Source organism: Gallus gallus, chromosome 15, assembly GCF_016699485.2.
Source record: "Gallus gallus isolate bGalGal1 chromosome 15, bGalGal1.mat.broiler.GRCg7b, whole genome shotgun sequence".
NCBI lineage: Eukaryota > Metazoa > Chordata > Aves > Galliformes > Phasianidae > Gallus > Gallus gallus.
In genome coordinates this window covers 1898285-1919567 of record NC_052546.1, presented here as the reverse complement: position 1 = coordinate 1919567, position 21283 = coordinate 1898285, and the positions used below count along the sequence as shown (strand labels likewise).

The 21283-nt window shown below is 47.2% G+C and overlaps 1 protein-coding gene across 35 annotated transcripts in view; it reads left to right on the top strand.

Moving 5' to 3' along the window:
* Positions 1-21283, top strand: part of FBRSL1 (fibrosin like 1) — a 419446-nt gene that overhangs the window by 74949 nt on the left and 323214 nt on the right. The window contains exon 1 of one of the 35 annotated variants that reach the window (XM_025155679.3): positions 254-21045. The exons of the other annotated variants lie outside the window; for them this stretch is intronic. Within the exon in view, the coding sequence (XP_025011447.1) occupies positions 21013-21045 (33 nt within the window). The 5' untranslated portion in view covers positions 254-21012. Of the gene's footprint in view, positions 1-253; positions 21046-21283 lie in introns of those variants that run through there. 35 annotated transcript variants of the gene reach the window in all.

Sequence of the window (21283 nt, the reverse complement as noted above, 5' to 3'; positions counted from 1 at the left end):
CTTTCAATTTGGAACAGCACTTCTCAAATGTAGTGCGAAAAAAGCCTGCCGCTGTGGTTTCCTGACTCCTTGGGTGACGTCCCTTTAACGCAGCAGCTGCTGCCAAGGTCTGGATGCCGTGGTCACTAAATCATTCAGAGCTGTGCTGTAGCTGAGGGCTTCCAGCTTCGCCTTTTGTTTCTGTCACACAGCGGGACGTGGAGGAGAGCCAGGGCTGCGGGCGCCCATTGTGCCGGAGCCGCACATCTGCAGCGGGGCAGGCCGGCGGGCAGCTGCCCGGGCACGGCTCCGAGCGGCCCGCTAGGGGCCGGCAGGGTCCCCTCGGCGCAGCCGGCCCGCTCCGCCGTGTCCTGAATCCTGATCCGGGCTGCGTTTCTAAGCCCTACCTTTCTTTTGGGTGCAGGGGATGGTGGCGGTAAGAGAAGCGTGGCCAGAATCTTTATAACTGTAATAGACTGCAACAAAAGGGCTATTCACCCCTTGATGAAGCGAGGATTTACGTGCATTAGTGCCCACTCTGCGCTGAGAGGGGAAGGCTGCCCGATGAATGGGGGACATTCCTCCGCTCCGCGCCCCCCCCTTCCCCCCTGCCCGAGTCAATGCGTGTGTCTGACACGGCTGCTGGTAATTGGGAATCTGCGAGCTGTGCCTGGCTGGTGGGGGGAATTCAGCTTGTTCTCTTTGCCTTCTTGAGCGTTCGCGGAGCAGAGCCGGAGCTCTGCTGTTTCTTTAGCTTTCTGTTAATTTGAATATTAATCTTTGGTCCAAATCTGCGCAAACACAAATTAAGGAAGGGCTCACATCGCAGCCAAGATGCCTGTTAAATGAGATTTGTGTGTAATATGCATACGTGTAGTATGAAAGCAGCGTGCCTGTGTCAGTGCAGTTGGGAGTAGCTGCTCTGGGTCTGAAGGTTTGTGTAGTTATAGGAAGGCCCGTGCTGCTGGATGCTGCAGAACACCGCAGCCTGCCTCTGGAACAATATTTGCAGTGGTAAAACAGCGCCTGATAGCAGGGTGGAGTCAGCAAAAGCGTATGAGCTTAAGGGCTCGTTCAGAATTTCCAAACAGAGCTGGGTTTTCCTTGACTCTCGCCACCTCCTGGTACTTCCCCCAGGACTGCAGTGAGTCACAGTGGATGACCTCCAGAGGTCCCTTCCAACCCCTACGACTCTGTGACTTTTCCCTGAGGGATGTGAGGTCAGACTTTATGCAGTGTCTGCAGTGTGTGGTCTCTGTGCTTCCTGGGGCACGTGGAGCCGGGCAGCTCTCATCAGCAGTGTGCTGCTGGGGGCGCGGAGCTCACCTTGCGGGTGGCAGTGAGGGATCCCAAGGCACGTAAACGCTGTGGGGGCCTAATTTGCTCTTTTGCAGATCTTCTGAGGGCACTTGTTGGCTGGGGACGCTTATTGAAAATAACGAAGTGGCTGTGTTATATGTGGTGTAAAACAGAGGACGAGAGCAGCCGCTGTGGCATCCTCCCCTTCCTGCTGGTTGGTGTGAAGAGGGCTGACCTGCGGCGTGTGCTGGAGTCCTTTTGTGCTGGGAGAAGCCTGGTGGGGGGAGTAGGAAGAAGTGCGGCTTTCCTTTAAAAACAAAGCAGGGAACAGGAAGGAGCAGCTGGTCTGCAAGCTGCCTTCTATTGATGCAAATATATTTTCCATTAAGGCACAATTGGGAACCGTGTACCCACGCTAAGGGAAGAACCAGTGCCATAGTATACATGCTTTGGGGCTGGAAAAGCATCTTTGTCCTGTTTCCATAGTGCTTCTCTTTGGGAGCTGCTCCATTCAGCCTCCCGCATGCTGCCAAAATACAAATGTATTTCTAGGGGCGGAGGGAAGGCTGAACTTCCTCACCCCTACCAAAAGCAAGCTCTCCGAACTGACTCCTAATGTTTTCTCCTAGCTTTCTTCATCTCTGGGATAACGTGCCAAAAAAGTTTACTGGATTTACAAAGCCACAGCCAGACTATATGATGCTAGCAGTGTATTTGCAAGTGCAGTCAGTCTCTTGAAATTAGAAATAACAGTGTGCTATCTTTCATATGGCTCTCATACTGATACAGCTAATGATTAGAGAAGATTTAGAAGGAGTGATAGCAAACCATGAAAATAAATCTGAACTGAGCTAATAACTTAAGAGAGGAGCCCTGGTAAGTTGAGTCACGTCATGTTTTCTTAATTAGAGGTCGCTTAGCCTTCGTTCTTCCTTGCTGCAGTCGGTTGATTTGGTGCTGCCTGTGTGTAAGCATCCTGTCATCCAGTCTAATCTAAACAAAATGTGTTTTTAAGAGATTATATTTTCCAGCTCTTCTGTTGTCTGCTTTTGGAGTAAGCAACATCTGTAGTTAAACTTTGGTCCTTGCAGGTGGATTAGTCCTTTCCTTGTCTTTATATGTTGCCTCGGCCTAGCTCAGCCACAGGACAGATGTGTGCAGCTGCATTGGCTGCGGCACATCACAGAGGCACACGAGCCCAACACAGCAAACCCAGCCTGCCCAGTTGGCATTATAGCTCTGCCGTGGCAGACGTGCTGCCCTGGTGGATGACACAGCAGGGAGAATTCTGCTAGGGAAGTGGGAGCGTTGATGCTAGAAGTGGGAATTGTGCAGTCTACAGCGGGGCTTGATTTCTGAAAGAAATGGCCAAATTTTGGTACTGGGGATCATCCTCCTCCCAGCGGTACTTAAATGCATCTTAATAGGGAGGAGCTTGGAAGAGGAGCTCCGAATTCCTCACATACTTCTCTTGGTAACGGGAGGGGTGAGGTGTGAGTGCTGGTGGCTCGTGGTGTGATGGCTGGAGCTAACGCTGGCAGCACACATCTTTAGATTATGCAAATGACCGATGCATTATTAGTGAGGCAGTGTTCAATTTTTAATGTAGTACATGAAGCATCGTGATATTACTGGCATTATTTAATTAGAAAGTTGTCTCAGTAACCGTTGGAATCCTGCTTTGAATTTTTACGTGTTAATAACTGCTCGGTACGAAGTTGGGAGCGCCTGCTTTTGGTAATGCCGCGTGGAAATACGGCTGTCTTCAGTCTGCAAAGACCTCTCGGCAATACCGAGCGGAGTGAAGCAGTCTGTATACAAATGTTTAAACTTCATTCTGACCTTGTAAATCCTGTTTTCTCCCCAAGTGCAAATCTGGTGCAACACAAACAGCAGTGCTTCAAAAATAACCCTAATTAGCAATTAGCTGCAATAAATCAAGCCTGGATGGGGCGCTTGGTGCTGTTGAATTTGATAGTATATTATGGCACAAGTTGTGTAATAGACATTTAACTGTTTTATCTCGTAGGGCTGCTTTTCTCACATTAGTAGGAATATCAAAATGTCATGTGAGTTGCAGCAGTAATTTATCTGATCGTATGTACACATGTCGTGTTGTGGAGACGTGCTTTCTGCGTAAAGATAATGGATGAATTCAGCTAAGTGAGCTTGTGAGGTACAGATGTCTTTACTCAGTGTCTGTAAGTACAAGAAACAGCAATAATTCAGCCTTTTCTGGAATGCAGCGGGTTTAAAGGCAGTGATTTCTGCTGGCAGTGTGGTGGTGGCGTGCTGGCCCTGCAGGGGCCGCGTGGCCTGGAGGTGTGCGCTGCGCTGGACACTGCCCTGCTGACTGTGCTCCTGTGGCAGTGAGTGAAGGGAGGAACTCTGCAGTGTGTCCTTTGGTTTTTCTCTGGGCTTTTTCCTATTTAAATGCGTGACACTGTGAGTAGTGTGCTCTGGCGTTATATTCCCTGAAAGGTATTTTCAGGGCCTCTAATACGGCCATAATTCATCTTCTGACTTGGCTCAGGCCTTGTGCTTTCTTTTGGTAGAAAGTCAATATTATATTATTGTGCAGGGAAAGATGACATTAGTGTCTATTACGCCTCAGTTTCCTTGAAAGAGAATGTAATTATTGGTACTAATTAAGATAGCGGATCCCTAATTTATCACTAGCGGTGTTCTCAGTGTAGCTTCCCTATTTCCCTTCTTGACTTTTATCTATGCCTCCAGGATAACAAGGCTGTTCTTATAGGTCACTGTAATTTATTGCTGCATTACGCACCGCTGAAGTTTTATCAAAGCAGGAGCTGTGCTTATGTGTAAATGAAGGGGCAGAGGAAAGCAGGTGAGCTGAGCTCTGAGGTTGTTTGCAGGGAGCCTGGTGACTCACTGTAGGCAAAGCGAGGGGAAAAAAAGGAAAAATCAAGATGTAGCATGAGGAACTCCAATACAAACTGTAATTCCAGAGGTACCGCTGGGAAGGCTCTCTTCTGGAGTGAAACCCCTGAGCTGGGAAAGAACAACAATTTGCAGGTGATGGTTTAATCCGTGTGCCAGAGACAGCGTGCTTGGCTTTTAATTTGAAGTGCTTCCTCTGGGACTGTTTTTAAATGTTTTGCTCTCATCATTCCTTACTGTTTGTGCTAAGCTTTCCTGGATGGCACCACGCTGAGCCCTGCAGGGCTGGCTGCAGCAGCAGCCCTCAGGCAAGCAGCAGGGCTGCCTGTCTGCCCTCTCCTCAGCTGTGTTCCTCCATGCACTATTTGGCAGGTTTGGCTGAATTCATCGAACGGCTCGGGCTGGAAGGGACCCCAGTGATCATCAAGTTCCAACTGATGAGTCAAAGCCATATATTTTAGAGGATCTGGTTGTAGGATGTGCACCAAACAAAGAGGGGTGTTGTGTTTCTCTGCTGTATGTTTTGGATGTTGTGTTAGCATGCTTTGAAATTCTCCTTCCCGTGTCTTTTTGAAGAGAGGTAGTTTCTTTTGAACGCTACTTTAAAGGATGCTGGCTCTTATTCAAGTAATAGGTGAAATCCCTTAGCATCTCAAGCTTAATCTGGAATTTGTGTCATCTTCTCCATAACCTTACTGCACTCCTACCTGTATGCCGTGATGTAAGGAAGATGCTGACAGTGATGTCAGCACCACCTGTCCTTCTCTGCAGCCCTTTCTTGTTCTGAATTATTGACTCCTGGGATTTATGCTGTGTGTGCAGCGTAGAAGTTTTATCTCAGCAATTGTGCATGTAAACCGGCTGCTGGATAGAGATGATCTCCGCAGCATTAGAAGAATGCTGAAGGGAAGGACTTCCATTTAATTGGTTTTATCTGTGGCTCCAGATTTATTCATTTTTCTCTTTATCTGTAGTTTAACAAATAATCATTCTCCATAATTTGACACATTATATGGTTGAGTAATTATGTTCTAATTACAGAATCCCTTAACTGCAAGGTATAGTTTGACGAAACAGTTTGGGTCTTTTATTAAATTGTAGCATGTTTCTATGGGATGTGTTCAAATCAACTTAAGGGTTCCCAATGCTGGAAAATTTTAGATGTAAAATGTTATTGTTCAGACAATGAAATAGGAATGAGTGATGGTGAGGAGAATGGAAGAACTGGAGGGCAGCTGTTAGCCAAAAGCCTTAGGGTGGGTCAGGGAGGGTTCTCACCATAAGGATTGCACTTCCCAAACCGTGTCTGAGCTGAAAAGGAGAAGGGTATCTGAGTCATAAAATCCCAGTGTGGCATATTGAAACACAAGTAGGAGATGTGAGCAGCTGAATGTAACCATGAATAGCGTGTTTATTTATTTATTCTAAATCTCTCTTTTGGATATCTTTCTTTAACTTCAGAAAGCACTCAAGTGCATCCTTGAGGTGACTGTTAGAATTGTTCAGTACTTTTCCGCAGCGAGAGTCAGCAGATGATATATTAGAAATAGAAAAATCCAATTTGCTGAAGGCTTAAAGCACTGTGAGCACAGCCCTGCTTGGCAGTGGTGGCAGTCAGAGGCCCCTGTGGCAGAGCCGCAGTGTGGTGGTGGGATAAGGACCTCGTGCTGCCATAACGATATGCTCCAGTTCGGGTGCCTCCTGTATTCATTATCTCCAGTAATTGTAGAGCTTTAGGTGTCAGTCTCACTGTGCATCGGGCAACTACCTGGCCAGAGTGCTTGCAGAAGGCACTGCTGTGCTGGCAGAGGGTGAGCCGCCCTGTGTGGTAGGTCACTTGTAGGGGGTTGGGAGCATCAGCACATGTGCACGTTGGCAGCATGACGTGCTCTGCCAAAGGCAGCACTCAGCAGCTATGCACTGTAGATCAGAAAACTCCCTGTTCAGTGCTCCCCCAAAACACTGCTATCAGGGCTGCATTACCTGATAATACCAGGGCTAATATATTGCAGTGCTCAGTGTTCTTCTAAAACCTATTTCCTGAAGATGGTGCACCCAGACTTTATTGTAATTTTAACATCTTGCATTCATTGAGACGGGCTGGTTGGGGGATGCTGGCCGCGTTCCCAACTCTGTAACTCGGTGCTGTTGTGTTTGACAAACAGGGCTTGTTGCTGGCAGTTGCCACAGTGCGAAAGGGGAGTGAGGATCAGCAGGGGTGTGTATGTGCCCACTGGGGAGCAGTGAGATTTGTCAGGAACCTTCTGGGGATGGGGGCAGCCGTGGAACACAGGGATGTGCTGGGGGTAAGGGCTGGAGGGAGGGGACAAACCTTACACGTTACTTCTGCTTAGAATCCTGTGGGAAGTGTCCTGAGGGAGAGCCTGATGCCACCCTGCTTGTTATGGGGACTTGGCTTGAGTACCGGTGGGAGAATCTGCCTCTATGGAGATGTCCTATTGAAGTGCCTTAGTGAACAGGTTGCACACGGCGTGTCCGTTTCCTTCTAATTCTCTATCACCAGTGCCATTAAATGCACCATTACCAGCCATCTTATGTAAATGATTTTTCCAGTCTTTTCTCTTAGTTCAAAATACCCTTTTGGAGGGCTCTTGATTAGTTGAACTCAATTTGCTCAAAGGTTATCATGTTAAATTGGTATTTGGTTTTCATTAACCTGTGCAGTAATATCTTGTCATTAGAAAAAGCTTTCGCTGGGTCTCTATCATCATTCATTTCTTGTAGCTAGGTGCTTTGCTTTTTCTTCTTCTTCCATCTGATTCATGCTGTCAAGGATGCTGCCTTAAAGAGAAACAGAACAAAGGAAAAAAAAAAAAAACAAAAAAAAAACCCAACAGCTGGGAAAGCATGACTTGTCTTCTGTATAGCAGAGGGAAAAAGTGTCTGGCTGCACATTAACCCAGCAGTGTCCTGTGTACTGACTTCAAGCTGCTTCATAGCCATGAGGTTCTGGCAAGGTGTTACCATTACAGTTCCCTCAGATGAGAGAACTTATTGCTTTGCTGGATGAGGTGCAGGTAAGTAATCAAAACAGCACTTCAAGAGAGAAATGAGGGGAAACTGGTCACTTCTGCAGCTGAGTAGAAAAGGCACTTTCGTTTTCTTCAGCAAGTGTTTGTGTGCAAACATTTTCCAGTGATTACTGTGCTCATGTGTATCTTAGGTTGCACATCTGTTCTTCAGCCTTCCCGCACCATTTTATCTGTAGTGCTTAAGCACCGGACCCCCTTTTGTGTGTTCCTCCTTCCTGTTCTTTAGCGGAAGGAGAGCAGAGGAAGAAAAAGCTGACTGTTCTACCAACAAGAACCCGAGGCACCGTTGGGTCTGGGATTTTGCAGCCAAGCCAGGAATAGCAGTGCAGTGCTCACAGCCCCTGGCCTGTCCGTCCTGCAGGCCTGGCAGGGAGCTGCCTGCTGAGCCAACTTCCGCCAGCGCTGCAGGCAAGGCGGCCCGGGAGGCAGGAAGGCAGGGCTGGGTATTCACTTGGCAACCTGAACCTCGTGCCAAGGGACTGCCAACTTCCTTGTTCAGTCAGTCCTGAGTGCAAGAAAGAAAAGGATGCATTTTTCGGGTTAAAATGAATTAATTATTCAGATAATTAAAAAAAAAAATCTCTGAATAAAAATCTGACAGTTCAGGTTGATAACTAGCTCTAGCTTTTTGTAGGAGCATTAACATACGTGCTTAGTCCTGATCACCTCTTTCCATCTGTTGAAGCTTTTGTCTACTTCTACTCTACAGAAAGAGGAAGTTAATTTTTTGGTGACAGGCAGATCCATTGGGTGACAAACAGCGTATGGGAGAGGAAGCAGGAGGTTTGGGCAGGGTGCTGTGCACCTCTATATGCTACATGTCTAGTAGTCTCCAAGTAGAAAATCCAAAATAAACCACTGAAAAGGATGGTGTTTTTACCCTCTTAAGTAATGACAGCTTGCATATGCATCTGCAGTAAGGAACATAAAGGCATGATGCTAAATGTATGGTTGCAGTAGACCTCTGACTAATGCTTAGTCCATCTATCAGCTGTAATTGCTACCTATCAAAACTTCATTGTGTTAATGTCTGATGGCTTAAGGTGGCTCAGACATCTCCTGCTCCTGTTCTGCCCAGTGCCTTGCTTCAAAGTACCATTGTGTTTCTTTCTCCTGATACATCTCTCATCCTAATACCAAATGGATGAAAGCAAAATCTTTGAACATAAATAAAACTAATGGAGCACTAAACCAAAGGAAATTGTATTCTACTAAATCTTGTCTGTTTGCTCTGCTGAAAAATATCTCTTACTCTAAGGATAAAGAGAAGCAGCACAAGACACGGTTTTAATCAAGAGAGTTAAGAGAGTTTGTGTTTTCCATCTCAGGAGAGAAAAGTGTTCACTGAAACGTTTGCTATAAGAAAGCAAAACCAGCAGGTGAATTCTTGGTGCTGACAGTAGGGTATGGAGCCAGACTTTTCCACATGCCGAAGAAGTGAAGATTGTTGGAGAGGGAAAATGGCAAATTCCTGCCCTTGTGGAAAATGTGAGCATCACAGCTTCTCTCCCAGGCTGTGAGTTCTTCCCAGTGTATGATTTGTTAACGTTATCAGCTCACCAGTTCTGGACACAGAAACTGACTCTTGAGCTTTGCGCAACAGAAGTGTGTCACGATTAAAAGTTGTCTTTGTTTTAAAACACAGCAAGCAGTTGGCAGTTCTGGTTTTATCCTTTGAGTCATTGTTCCCCGTGTGTAAGAGGTGCTTCCACTGAGTTCCAGCAGGACTCACGCTGTAGCTGAAGGGCTGCAGGCTGGAGTTGTCACTTAATGAAGGCTGGTGACCAGAAGCGGCCATACGGCATTCCGCAGTGTCCTTAGTTATGAGATTGTGCTCCCCTCTGATGGGACTGCTGTCATCTGCTGGATGCCTTCAGGTGACTGTTCTTCAGATCCAGCTGCAGAAACGTGAACTGAAGGGCTGTATTAAGGTATAGGGGAAGTCAAGTCATCAAGTAAAGGAGCTTGGCTCAGGAGAACTGCCGGGACTGTTTTGGGCCAAGCTGTCAGGAGCGAGGAGTGGAGCGGCAGCTTGTTTAATCTAAACCCTGAGCTCACCTTTGGTACAGCTGCATTCCGGCATCAAGAGCTCTTAAAATGGCTTCCTTGTGCCTCCTAGCAGCACCCTGTGGGCGAATATATTCTGTTTAAGAGTTTGCTTAGGGCTGTAAATATGTGCTTTTTATAAGTAAAGGGTTTCTCTGTTCTCGTGTCAGGGGGCACGGGAGCCCATTCGGCTGTCACGGCCGTGTAGCAGTGCCGGGGGGACCAGGTCCTCGGGAGGGGGGTTCCTGGCTTCCCCACAGGCCTGCTGGCAGCCAGCACAGTGGGACTCCTCGGGGAGGGGCAGGGAAATGTCACGCGGAAAATCATTTGCAGAGCAGATGCAATGCCTCAGTTTTTCCTATTGCCGCACTGCACATTCCCCGGGTTTTTGGGTGTGTAGGGTTTGATGCTTTTTTTTTTTTTTTTTTAACATTACATTCTGAGAATACAAGGCCTCCCCTGGCTGAGGATGGATGTCGGGTCAGCTTCAGAGCAAGGAGGGAGGGGGGGCTGCTGGAAGCGAGTGGGGCTGCCAGGCACAGCGGGGCAGCGGCCCGTGCCAACTGCGGGGTTAGAGCACCGGTTGTGACAGGGATGGCTGTAGATGAAGAGCTTGTGCCTTCACTTTGCAGCTTCACATGGAGGAAGGTTTACCAGCTGCTAAGTGTTTTTCTTGTTTTTATTCTACTTCAGCCTCCTCAAAAGGCAGAACTGACAAAAGCAACCAGGAAGTGAAGCAAAGCAGTTTCAAGCTTCAGCTTTTGGCAGCTCATGCTGCACGTGTGCAGGCAGGTGACAGCTCTAATGCTTAGGGTCCCGGCACCAGACCTCAGCTCTGAATCCCACAGGCATTCCGAGGAGCAGGATCGTGGTAGCAGCTCCGGCTGCTGCATTCCCTGCAGTGCTGTTTGCATTCACCTCTGTCCCACAGAGGGGGAAACCTGGTTATTTCTCTTGTACGTTTGGAAGAACGGGGAAAGGGCTGTGTGGGAGACAGCCGGGTCAGGAGAAAAGGGCTTGGTACATGCTGATACACAAAGCAGCAAAAGGGAGCGTGCTGCCCAGGCAAAGCTGCTTATCTGGGAGTTGTGCCCCTCTGTCTGTCAGTCCCTGGGATGTAAACAATTGTAGCTACTTGCTGCAGAGTGAATGAAAGTGGATTTTCCCTTTCCTGCCTGTGTTTGGTGCATAGCAATGACTTTGTCATAAAGGCAAACTCAATGTCACGTATTTGTGCCTTATGCCTTCAAACACAGACTTGCTGGGAAGAGTTAAGAGCATGTTTGCTTTTCATTTTCACTTTGTTGAAAATCAAAGTTTAAAAAGCTGTAAAACCTGATCATGTGTGTTTAAGGCCTGGCTGTTCCACTGAGCTGTCTCAGCCTCCCCAGCCTGGTCTCCCTGACGGTGTGCCTTCCCAGCCCGCTTGGCCGCAGCACTTATGGGTGCTGGTGGGGCCGTGCCCTCCCACTTGGGTCGCAGCCCTTTCCATCTGGACCTGGGGTCATTGCCACGGCTGGCAAGGTGGAAAGTTGATTAAGAAAATCAAGTTTGTGCGTGCTGTAGAGCAGCGGATGTATCATAAAGTGGTGAGATGCTACAGTTTGCAAAGATGGTGACTCATTAGTTTATTAATCCAGCGGGTTATTTTTCTTTTTGCAAAATGTCTGGACAAAAGCAAAGGAACATGAAATAGTCCGCGTTAGGAGCTAAACAATCCCCACTTACGCAAGTACTTTTGTTAGGATTTGTAGCCAAACCCTTAATGCCATTTCGTTCTTATATGTGCATTATTTCCTCTATTCCTTTTCTGTTGACTAAAGAAGAGCCCTTTGTGGGAGTTCAGAGAATTTATTTTAAATGATTATTTACACAGGGGTAATGGCTCCTTGGAAAGATGTCTTTTGAAACTTTTTAGCATGTGTGTTATCATTTAAATTCACACTCAAACTATTTAAAACATGTATTACAGTGTACATGTGTATTTAGGGGCTTGTGTATATTATTTTACCCTAATGGGTAATACATCTTCTCCCTGTGTATTTAGGGATGCTGAAGCCCATGGATTATTCAGCAGTAGAGCATGCACATTATCTTTGCAAGCTGAGATTGAGATGAAATACTTGTGTCTAAGGATAAGAACATACCAGAACAGGAGTAAATTAGCTTTGCCTTGCAGTATCTCGGGCAGGTGGACTCCAAGAAGCAGCTGATGTGGATGTTGGGCCCAGAGCTATTTCCTTCTTGTCAGGAAAAACTAAACAAAAAACCCTTCCAATATAGTGTATCTGTCTTACCACTCAGCCACGTTTTGTTTGCAGACCCTTCAGGTCTTGGACAAACAGTGAAGAACCTGGAGAGTTTAAGAGAGAAGGTTTCCTTCAATTCTTGGCAGCAGCTGTTTCTATGAGGAACGTAGAATAGCATTCTCTTTATCAAAGCTGCTGTTATTTGAGAAGTAGTGGGAATTGGTAAGTTTGGGAACAGCATCTTCATGAAGACTTAATTTTTTGGCTTCAATCTTGTCAGCCTTTTAGATAGAGAAATGCCAGTGTCAGACTTAGCTTTGGTCTCATTTTGCACATATTCTCACCAAGACCAAGCAGAAACATGCTTAGACTTTCCTTTTTTCCATTGCTTTTTGTTTTAACCTGGAAAAGCAACTGCTGACACTTCACAGGAAGCTTTGCAGCCTAGAAATAATACCAATCCTGCCTCTCTCCTTACTTGCTAGTTTGCTTCCATGAGTGCTGACGTGAAAACAGGACCTCTCCGGTGAGCCTGAGCAGTAGAAGCCGTTGGCGCCGCTCGCTCTTGAGCCAGCACATAACAGCAGTGTGCGGTGATAGGGCTGCAGCCTTGTTCCTCTCCAGCAAAGCACATCTTCCTACTTGAGGCAGGTCATGCTGACCACAGGCAGTGGGGCCCTCCCAGCAGCTGAGCCAGCCCCACCACACTGAGCCCTCTGTGCGCAGAGCAGTGCTATGCCCCGTGCCTGCAGGGCTGCCTTGTGTCTGTGGGACACCAATCCTCAACAGCTGTAGCTGAATGCTGTACTGGAGGAGTGGCTGTAATCCACTAATTTATCTTAAAAAAAGAAATGTGACTTTTTTGCTCTGAAATCTCTTGCCGTGCTTGGTGAATGTGGGAATGGAACAAAAGTCGGTGAGCAGCTAAAAAAAAAAAAGAAAATATTCGTATTCAGTTATGGTGGCTGAGCTGAAGCTTATAAACTGTGTGCAGGTGCAAAGGAGCATCTTAGAACCCTTGGGCAGCAGCCCCTGTACATAGCTGCAATCCTCCTCATTCACCCTTTGATATGCAAAGAGGAGAGGGATTGGATGCAGCCAGCTGAGACGGGCCGCCAGCTCCGGCAGCGCACGCTCACACAGAGAAAGCAAGCGTGTCCTGCAGAATAAGCCGTTTGTACGTTTGTACCTACTGAAATCAAGCAAGCAGATGTCTTTCTGCTCACTTGTATTCCACGAATATGTCATCTGCTGCTGTATGAGCAGCTACACAAGCCAGTTTCTGGAGTAGCTTTTCATCAAATGGCACAAGACAGTTAATCGGCGTGATCTGTTTCAAGGAGGATGGCATACAGAAGCAGAGCGAAGCACTGGCCTTCAGCAGGTCTAGTGACTGGGGACTCTTCCTTGGAGGTGGTGTAGGCCCTCTGTAAATGGGGAGTTGCTATTTCTGCTATATGAAACATCAGAATTTCATGTGTGGTGTTCTTCTGTGCTTTGTTTTGTAGCTGTTTGCCTGGGATATTTTGGGTTCTCTCTCTGTGCTGATTTCTAGAGCTAAGGTGCTCGCAGAGTTTCTGTGGGTGGCAACAGAGGGACTGCTATCATAGCAATATTTTCAGCACTAGGCTTGTGCTATTATCTGCTGTGAACAGCAGCTAGAGCAGAACAGCTTGTCAGTCCTGCTGATAGGAGAAATGCTATTCTCTGGGATTCTCTGTTGTTAGAAGAAGCTGAGCTTAGTGAAGACCCAAATTAAAAGTCATCTTTCTGCCCCTTTTGCTTTTTGACATAAACACTGTAATTAACTTTTGCTTACCATCAATTTTCACATGCCCAGTTCCAAGGAAATGTTAATGTAAGATAGCAAAGGCACAGAGATTTTTTCAGCTCCCAGCCAAGTAATGTGTAGGTGTGTGTCCTGCAAAGTGCTTTATGCTTTTGACACCGAGGCATTAGTTGCCATTTTCCAAAGCATGTCAGCAGTGGTGCGTGAGCAGACGATGCTATCGCAGCACAAAGCAGTGTTGAGCCCGTTGCTGTCTTCAGTGGGTCATCTTGGTGGCTTTCTCCAAATGCCAGCTGTTCCAAATTAAATGCTGGTAGGTAGATATTAGAGAATTTGCCTTCTGCATGAGCAGAGGGAATTTTTCCACCCCCACTTTCCAGCCTACTATTATTGCTACAAGAGGCTTGTCATCCTACACTTCTTAAGGAAGCCAGATTTTTGGCTTGGGTTCAAACATATGTTTCTCTGCTGCTGCCTGTGCTCTCCCTGATCCACCACTGGAAACCAATTCCGAGCGATGCTCTCCCCTGTGTTTCCTTCCCCCACTCCTGCACTGCTGCAGGCGTTGCGTTAAGGATGATGGGTGGGTTGACAAGAAAATTCATGTCTCAGACCACTGAACTTTTGTAGTTTATGGCCACTTAATGGTTTTGTCGATCTGTCCAAAACAAATAAAATCTGTAGCCAAGTTATTCTAGGCATCAGGAACCTGTACTAAAGAAACGGAAGGTGTCTGTTTGTTAATACCAGTGTTAGTATTTAAAGGCTGAATGGAGAAATGATGGACTGCCCATTGGGCGCGGTGCGTGAGCTTCAAGGACCCGAGTTCCCACGTTAGCAATTTGTACGCGTTTGCAATGCTTTCCAGTGTGTGTGAATGTGACCTGCATCTAAATGAAAGCAGCTGGTGGAGGCACGGAGTGGAAAGCGCGGTGCTTAAACATGTGAGGACTGGCTGCTCCTGTGGGCAGGCGGTGTCTTGGGACCTTTGTGTGCTCTGCTTTGGGAAGTTTCAATAGGCACTCCGGGAGAGCGGTGAAAGCAGTGGGCGCGTTGTGCTGTGACCCAGCGGGTGCTCAGGTTGATTCTGCCCAGAATGAAGTGCCAGTGAGAGGATGCTCGGTGGGTCATTGCAGGTGTGTTTTCCAAAAGTGCCTCTATCTGGAAAAGAACCGGGCAAACAAACAAACCAAGAAAGAAAACCACTTTCTCTGTAGTTCTTGAGAGCGTGTCTGAACTTGGCACGCTGTGCAGGCTGCCAGCCGGGGCGTGAGGGATGGAGCACAGCTCGTGCTTTGTGCTCACCCTGCTTGAGAATATTGGACGATTTAGCAGCTGCTAAATCGTGTGAGGTCAGGGATTATTATGGGGTTTGGCTACTCCTCCATTTTCTGAAGTTGTTACGGGTAACTTTAAATATTGTGTTGAAAAAGAAGAAAGGCTGCTTCCAAAATCCCAACAAACCAGTCTTACGGGTATTACTCTTTCTGCAGTCGCGAACTGTCAGAATCTCTCTTCTGTGCAAGGTCCTGCTGCTGTGAATAAACCTGGGGTTCTCCCTATTGATCCGGGCTGTCTCCCACGCTAGGTCTTCCCCCAAACGCTAGAGTATTTGGGTCAGCTCTAGCAGCATGCAGTGCATTTGTTCAGCTGTCAGAGCAGTATATACCCCCTCCTGCGGCCACATGGATCTGTCAGATCGGAGTCGTGCATCACCTTTCTCTACCTGCTAGCAGGTGATCACAGCTTAATCTTCCCATAGCAGCCAAAACAGCATGAAGCACGTGTGCCAAAATGAGGTATTTTCAAGCATTTCTTTATTCTGGGCTAAGGTTTTCAAGCAGTCACGTAACTGTAGGATAATGGATGCAGATGCACTGATGCATTTTCATAAGGCTTTAAAAAAGACTTTTTAAAGTAGAATTGGGATGGCAGCGGTGCACTTGGTGGAAAGTTTGAGAAATGGTGGAAGCAAACAGGCCAGGTTTGGTTTTCTGAGGGCTTTCCCCCTGCTTTTTTTAGGGATGTGCTTTGGATGCAGTAGCAGCTAGCAAGGTTTGCTCCTGACCTGATGCTCCTCTGTGCTATTTTTGCAATGAAAACAGCTTCAGTTAGCTCTTTAGCCTTTCATTCAAGTAAACAGTGGTGTGCATAGCCAAAAATTTTGCTAGCAGGCAAAAGCCTGTTTTTACTGATGCTGAGACAAACAATGTTAATTGCATCAAAGAATCAACAGCATACATTTACTCCAAATCTCCATTTGAGAGCTCTCATGTGATCGTGGGGACATTGTTTGCAAATACGGCACAGTTGTCCATCCAAACTATTTGGTGCCAGGATCTGCTGCAGTTTGAGAGGTTCCACTTATTCTCTTTTGATTGCTCTCTTCCCCCTTTCTGTTTTGTTTTGTTACTGTTGTGGCCAAAATGGGGGTGGGGTTGGAATTTGAGGGAGGATTTTAGAAAGAAGTGAGGATAAATATTTTCCAAGTCGTGTCAAAATCAGATAGGTTTTTCAGCAATCTGACATTTCAGGGTAGAGGTAGGATGGAAACATTGTGCTTGGACAGGCTCATTGCAGTGATTTATGTAATGTTATCCTGGCAGTTAGATGCCTCATCTGCCAGATGATGCAGTTGCATGCTTAGATACATTTTCCAAAACCTTAATTTTTTCTGTTCTTAAGAAACAGCAATAACACATTGATTGGAAAGAACAGAAAGAAACACCCATTAAGAAAATCCGTGATCTCTAAGTCCCAGAAGCAGGGACGTGGCCACTCCTGGCTGGCAGCAGCAAGCTGCTTTGGGCAGTGGGCGTTCTGGTTCCCCAGCAGCAGCTCCTGCTGGCAGAATTCACTGCTTCAAATGAAGGGAAGGTTTTTCAGAGATAGAAGGTGGGAAGTCTTGAAGTCCTCAGCAGTAACAAGAGGGAGATAGGAGCTTTTTACTGAAGAAAGTGCTGCTTCCTTCTGACTTTCTGGGTCCTTCTGTCGTGATGACTTCAAGTCTCGCATTGCCAACCCCTTTGGATCAGGTATCGTACTTCACCTGTTAGCAATCTTGTTCCAGATGCAGCTGAGATATAATCTCTCATCTCTGGCTATGCTGAAGTTGCTGCATTTGATTACAAAGAGGAGAACGGAACCATCTTCAGAGTTACTGTGTATGAATAGGGGACAAGAAGTTTGTCCTAGAAAAGTCCCTGGCTTTGCTGGGTGTGGAGATCCCAGCGAAATCACTTACTGGTTCCTCCATTAGCCAGCCTGCCTTGGCTGCAGGTGCTCTGCTATCTGAAAGGCTGGTTACTCTACTGGTGGCCATACATGTTTGCTTTATCTTTAACCTGACAAGCCATTTGTGCTCCAGGGCATGTGTAAGAAGAATTAAATGCAAACAGTCAGAGTCCTCTGCAGGTTAGAGACAAGAAAGATAGTGCAGAGGGATTAAGGATTAAAGGGAGAGCAGCCATAAGCGGGATGGAAGGTTCATTTATGCACTTGGCTCCAACTAGATAAATATTTATGAGCGAAGGGAATGGATGATTGTAAGAATGTCTGAGGTTTGTATAAGCAGAGCAAATACAAAATTCTTGAAGATGTTGGCACTATTGACTTTCGGAGATTTTTTTAGTAGTTTAAAGGGGTGAGGAGCCCAGATCCCATTAAAGCCCTAATTAGCTAGGTATTTATGGCCATTCCAGTTCTCTTCTGAAATTTGGAAAGATTGTATTTCTTGGCTGAGCTGTACTTGGTATGCTTTTGCTATTCTTTCCCCTTGCTTTTCTTCAGAGCAAATTTTCTATTCATGGCTATTCCCCATGGCATGTGTATAATGGTGCTGCCTCCACTGCACAGTGTATTTTCAGATTTATTGTGTAGGTACTAATGGAATAAGTGGTACAAGGTGAGAGGGCTTGGAGGCAGCGAGGGGAGCAGGAAATCTTGGTGATGCAGATGAAAGGGAGACTCTTTGAAAATGATGCAGTAACAGTAGTCCGTATTCCAGCAGAGTTCCAGGGAGATACCTGGGCAGAGGCAGCAGGGAAGAGAAGCACGTTTATTGTTTGCCTTGAAGTATGAAACGGCTATGGGAGAGAATGTGCCTCCACTTAAAGTGATTTGATGCTTTGGCGTCTTGTCTGGCAGAAGTCTGTACAGTCTTAAGCATCTAAGTTGCATTTGACTTGCTAACTTTTGCTAGACGCGATAAAGGCTTTGCACTCGTGGCTAAAAACATGGGCAAGCATCAGGACAGCTCATATCGCTTTTATGACTAGTTGTCTTATGAAGATACTGAAAAACGCCTTTTGCAGGGATGAGTCAAATCACTGCTGCAGGAGTGCTTAAGCCAAACCTTTGCTGGAGCTGAAGGGAAAAGGAGAGCGCCTGCCTGCTCGGGAGCACTGCTGGAAGGCCCCGTGGCTGCACTGTCAGGCAGGAGCAGGTGCCTGTCAGTTCCTGTGACTCCAAAGCCACTGAGCCAGATTTGCCTACTGCTTTACTTGGTGTTCCCAGACAGAAGCAGTGGAGAAAAGAAGAACAATTGTGGAGCTGTGTGGGACTGACAGGAGAGGGCTGCCGACATTTCGGGGCTGAATGTTGTAGAGCTCGCAGCCAGCTGGCTTATGCTGAGCTGCTCCTGCCAAAGGCAGAGAAAAGCAAACGCCACCTCGACCCCGGGGTGCGCTGGGTGCTGGGGATGGGTGCTGTTCGGCTCTCTCTGCTGGGCAGTCTGCAGTGTGCCCATGAAACTGCCGTCTCCTATTGGTTTCCTACACCTCTGCATGGGTCTGCCGGCAGCTTTTTTGTGCTGTTCTCATGAGAAATCCCCGGGGCTGCCCTGGGAAGTTCAGCCAGCACTGCTTTCATAAAGTCTGGGGAAGTGGGAGGGGGAATCTAAGTAGGGGTTTAATTTTTCTGAGTTTAAGGCAATTAGAGAAAACTGTTATCCAGCTTATGATAAATGGTCCTTCAGCTTAAACTGTATGCCTTTGCTTCCGTCCTTAGTACAGGATCCCTGCGCTGACAAGCAGTCAGACACGTTCCTGCTGTTTTGTAGGTGGAGTTGCTTTTGTTTTCATTGGTGCCATTGATCCATTTATGTTATTTTAATGTGAAGTGGATGATGTGGTACTTCTTACATCAAAGGCACAACATTTCTCAGCTGGAATCTGTATCAGGTTGGTTTTTACATATGATGATACAAACGTGTTGAAATGGGGTTATTAACTGTAAGCATTGTGGGGCCCTAGCTGAGGGCATTGGTTTGGGACAGGAAGGAAAGTGGCCCTCAGACAAAGGACAAGGAAGGGCATGCCTTGCTTCTGACTCATCCCTGTCTTTGTGGGGAGGTGAGACCTTACAGCAGACCAGAAGTCCCTTTAAAAAGGTCACAGTACCACAGAAAACATGCATCTTTCTTTATAGTGCACTTTGGCAGCAAAACCACATTCTGCTCCGCTGTCTTGCTCACACTGGCTGTTCAGACCCCTGAGCAGCATTTAGGGTATGTGGTTTCCAGGTCTTAGGCTTGGAGTGGCTCAAGATCAGTGTTATTTTGAAGATTAAGCTGCATGTGATTTTATACCATCAGGAGCACTTCTTAAAAGAGCAAGGCTTGCTTTGATTGGGGGCTGGCAGCAATCTGAGAGACAGACAGTGCCCTCAGCATGGAAGTGTTTGGTGGGCCTGCGAGCAGCGCGCTGTGTGCTAGTGGGGTAGAGGCAGGTCCTCATCTCAGAGGGCAGATGCTGAGGGCAGGGCCCGGGGGGCTCAGCTGTGTGCATTCAGCTATTGGGTTTTTCTTCAGAAAGCTCCCTGCATCCCTTTCCTCGTTCTTTGGGATGTGTCTGTGGCAGGGCTTGTAGAAACAGTGTTGGCTGTGGCTTTTCTGAGAGACTGCGGATCAGCAGGAGGAGATGGAAGTTATTCTGTCACGTTAGGATTAGGGGACCCCACTGAGAAGAACTAAGAGGACCAGCTGCTCTGAGCTTCATAGGCACAGCCCTGGCTCTGGTCTGGAGAAGTCTGCAACAAGGTATGCTGGTGGAGCTCCTCCTGGGGCTGGAACTCTCCCTCCCTGCCTGGAAAGTCTCTGCAGCAAAGCAGGTGGCCGCATGCGGGCCCTTGGACACTTAAAATGAGCTCGAAGCTATTTGCTAATGGCGTGGTAGTTGGTAGCTGTATTTTTCTGAGATCTCCTGCAGTCAGCTGTGAAAGCCCCAGATATTTGATTCAATGTATTTTGAAGTCGAGTGGTTTTGTCCCAGCTTTCTTATTTTGCTCATGCAGATATTTAATAGAAGCAGCCTGAGAACTGAATTCTAAGCTATCTGGATGGAAGGTTTCAAAATAGGGCAGGCAAGAAAGAACCAGCTTTCAGGAGGTATGTTTGTACTGGGTCCTTGGCACAGCACTATTTAACTTCTTTTAATCAGTGACCCAGGGGAAAAAAAATAAAACCATTACTCAAAGTCCTCAGATAACACACAGATTAGGTGGAGTGCAAGATAAGGAACAGAAGTGGAGTGGCTGGGATTGCTTCATGGACGGTATGTTCTGATGCAATAAAGCGCCCTGCGCTAGGCACAAAGTGAGGGCCCTTCGTGTGCAAGGAGGAGATGGCAGAGGGATAGCTGTGCCCTGAGAAAAGGGCCTTTACCCTGAAAGGGGCGTGGGAGTCAAGATAGGTAGCCATGTGCATGGGAGCCTCGCTGTGCCCGAGACTTTGTGTGCAATCCTTGAACACGCAGCAAAGGAAATGCTCTGCAGGACTAAGGCTGTGACAGCCCTGCGTTTGGCATTGGCACGAGTGTAAGTCGGGTGCCAAACCCTGGTGCCTGCTGGTCAGGGAGTCTGGTAGATTGGAGAAAAGTGTCGTGAGGATTGGTGGAGGAGGGGAAAATTGGTCTCGCAGGGAAGGGCTTCCGGAGCTCTGTCTGCTTTATCAGAGGAGGTGGAGGGATGGCATGGTTACGATTTATAGCAGCCTGCGTAGGGGAGAGAAAGGTGATAAGGGAGGGCTCTTCCTTCTGGCAGTCAAACCTGTAACTAGATCCAGCGGCTGGGAGGCCGCAGCAGCGATATGTTTGAGCTAGAGATAAGGTACAGAACTTGACCAGGATGAATAATTAACCACCGGAGCAGTTTATCGTGGATTGTGATGACTCCATCTCTTGATATCTCCAAATTGAACCTTTTTAAACAAGAGGCCATGCTCCAGTCTGGGATTGATTCAGACAGGTCTGGTGCTCTGTGTTGCTTCGGTAGCACACCTGCAATGAAGAGTTCGGAGCTGGCATATTTTTCTTTTAAAAATAAAATAAATAAATAAATGAAAATGCTCTGGAGATGAATTCTGTTGCTGTTTACTCTTGAACAGCCAGTGCTTGGTGGCTGAATGTGAGAGTGCCTCGCGCCCTCCCTGGTTTTCTGCTTTGCTCTCAGAGATCTCAGAGCAGCTGAAAGTTGCAGGTGCTGCTGCTGCTCTCGCTGGGGAAAGTGCATTCCTGTGGTTGGTTGTACGCCGAGGGGAAGTGGATCTCTTTCTGTCGTGCTACTTTTCGAGAGTCAAAACCACCAGGGAAGCCGGGTTTGCTCTATTTTCTGGGCTGCTGCAGTTCCATTCTGTGAGCTGATGGATGCTCAGTAGGAGCTTTTGAAATGTGAGAGATGGAGACGTTTAGCACCTTTGATGCATTGGTCCCTTTTGTTCGCGGAGAGGAAGGTTTGTATTGAAGCACACGGATGTGTATTTGTACTGATGAGTTATCTGAGCCTTCGCTTCTCGGCTGCCTGGCTCCAGGTGGAGCGCTTCAGGGGAATACTGTGGTAACCGACATTAATGCTGTGGAGAAAGCTTTGTAATATAGGTGCATTAGCACTGCCGGAGCTCTAAGCGTGTATGGCTGCTGCTGCTTTGAGGCTTGTGCTTGTTTTGCTTATATGTCACCGAGTGGGGTCAT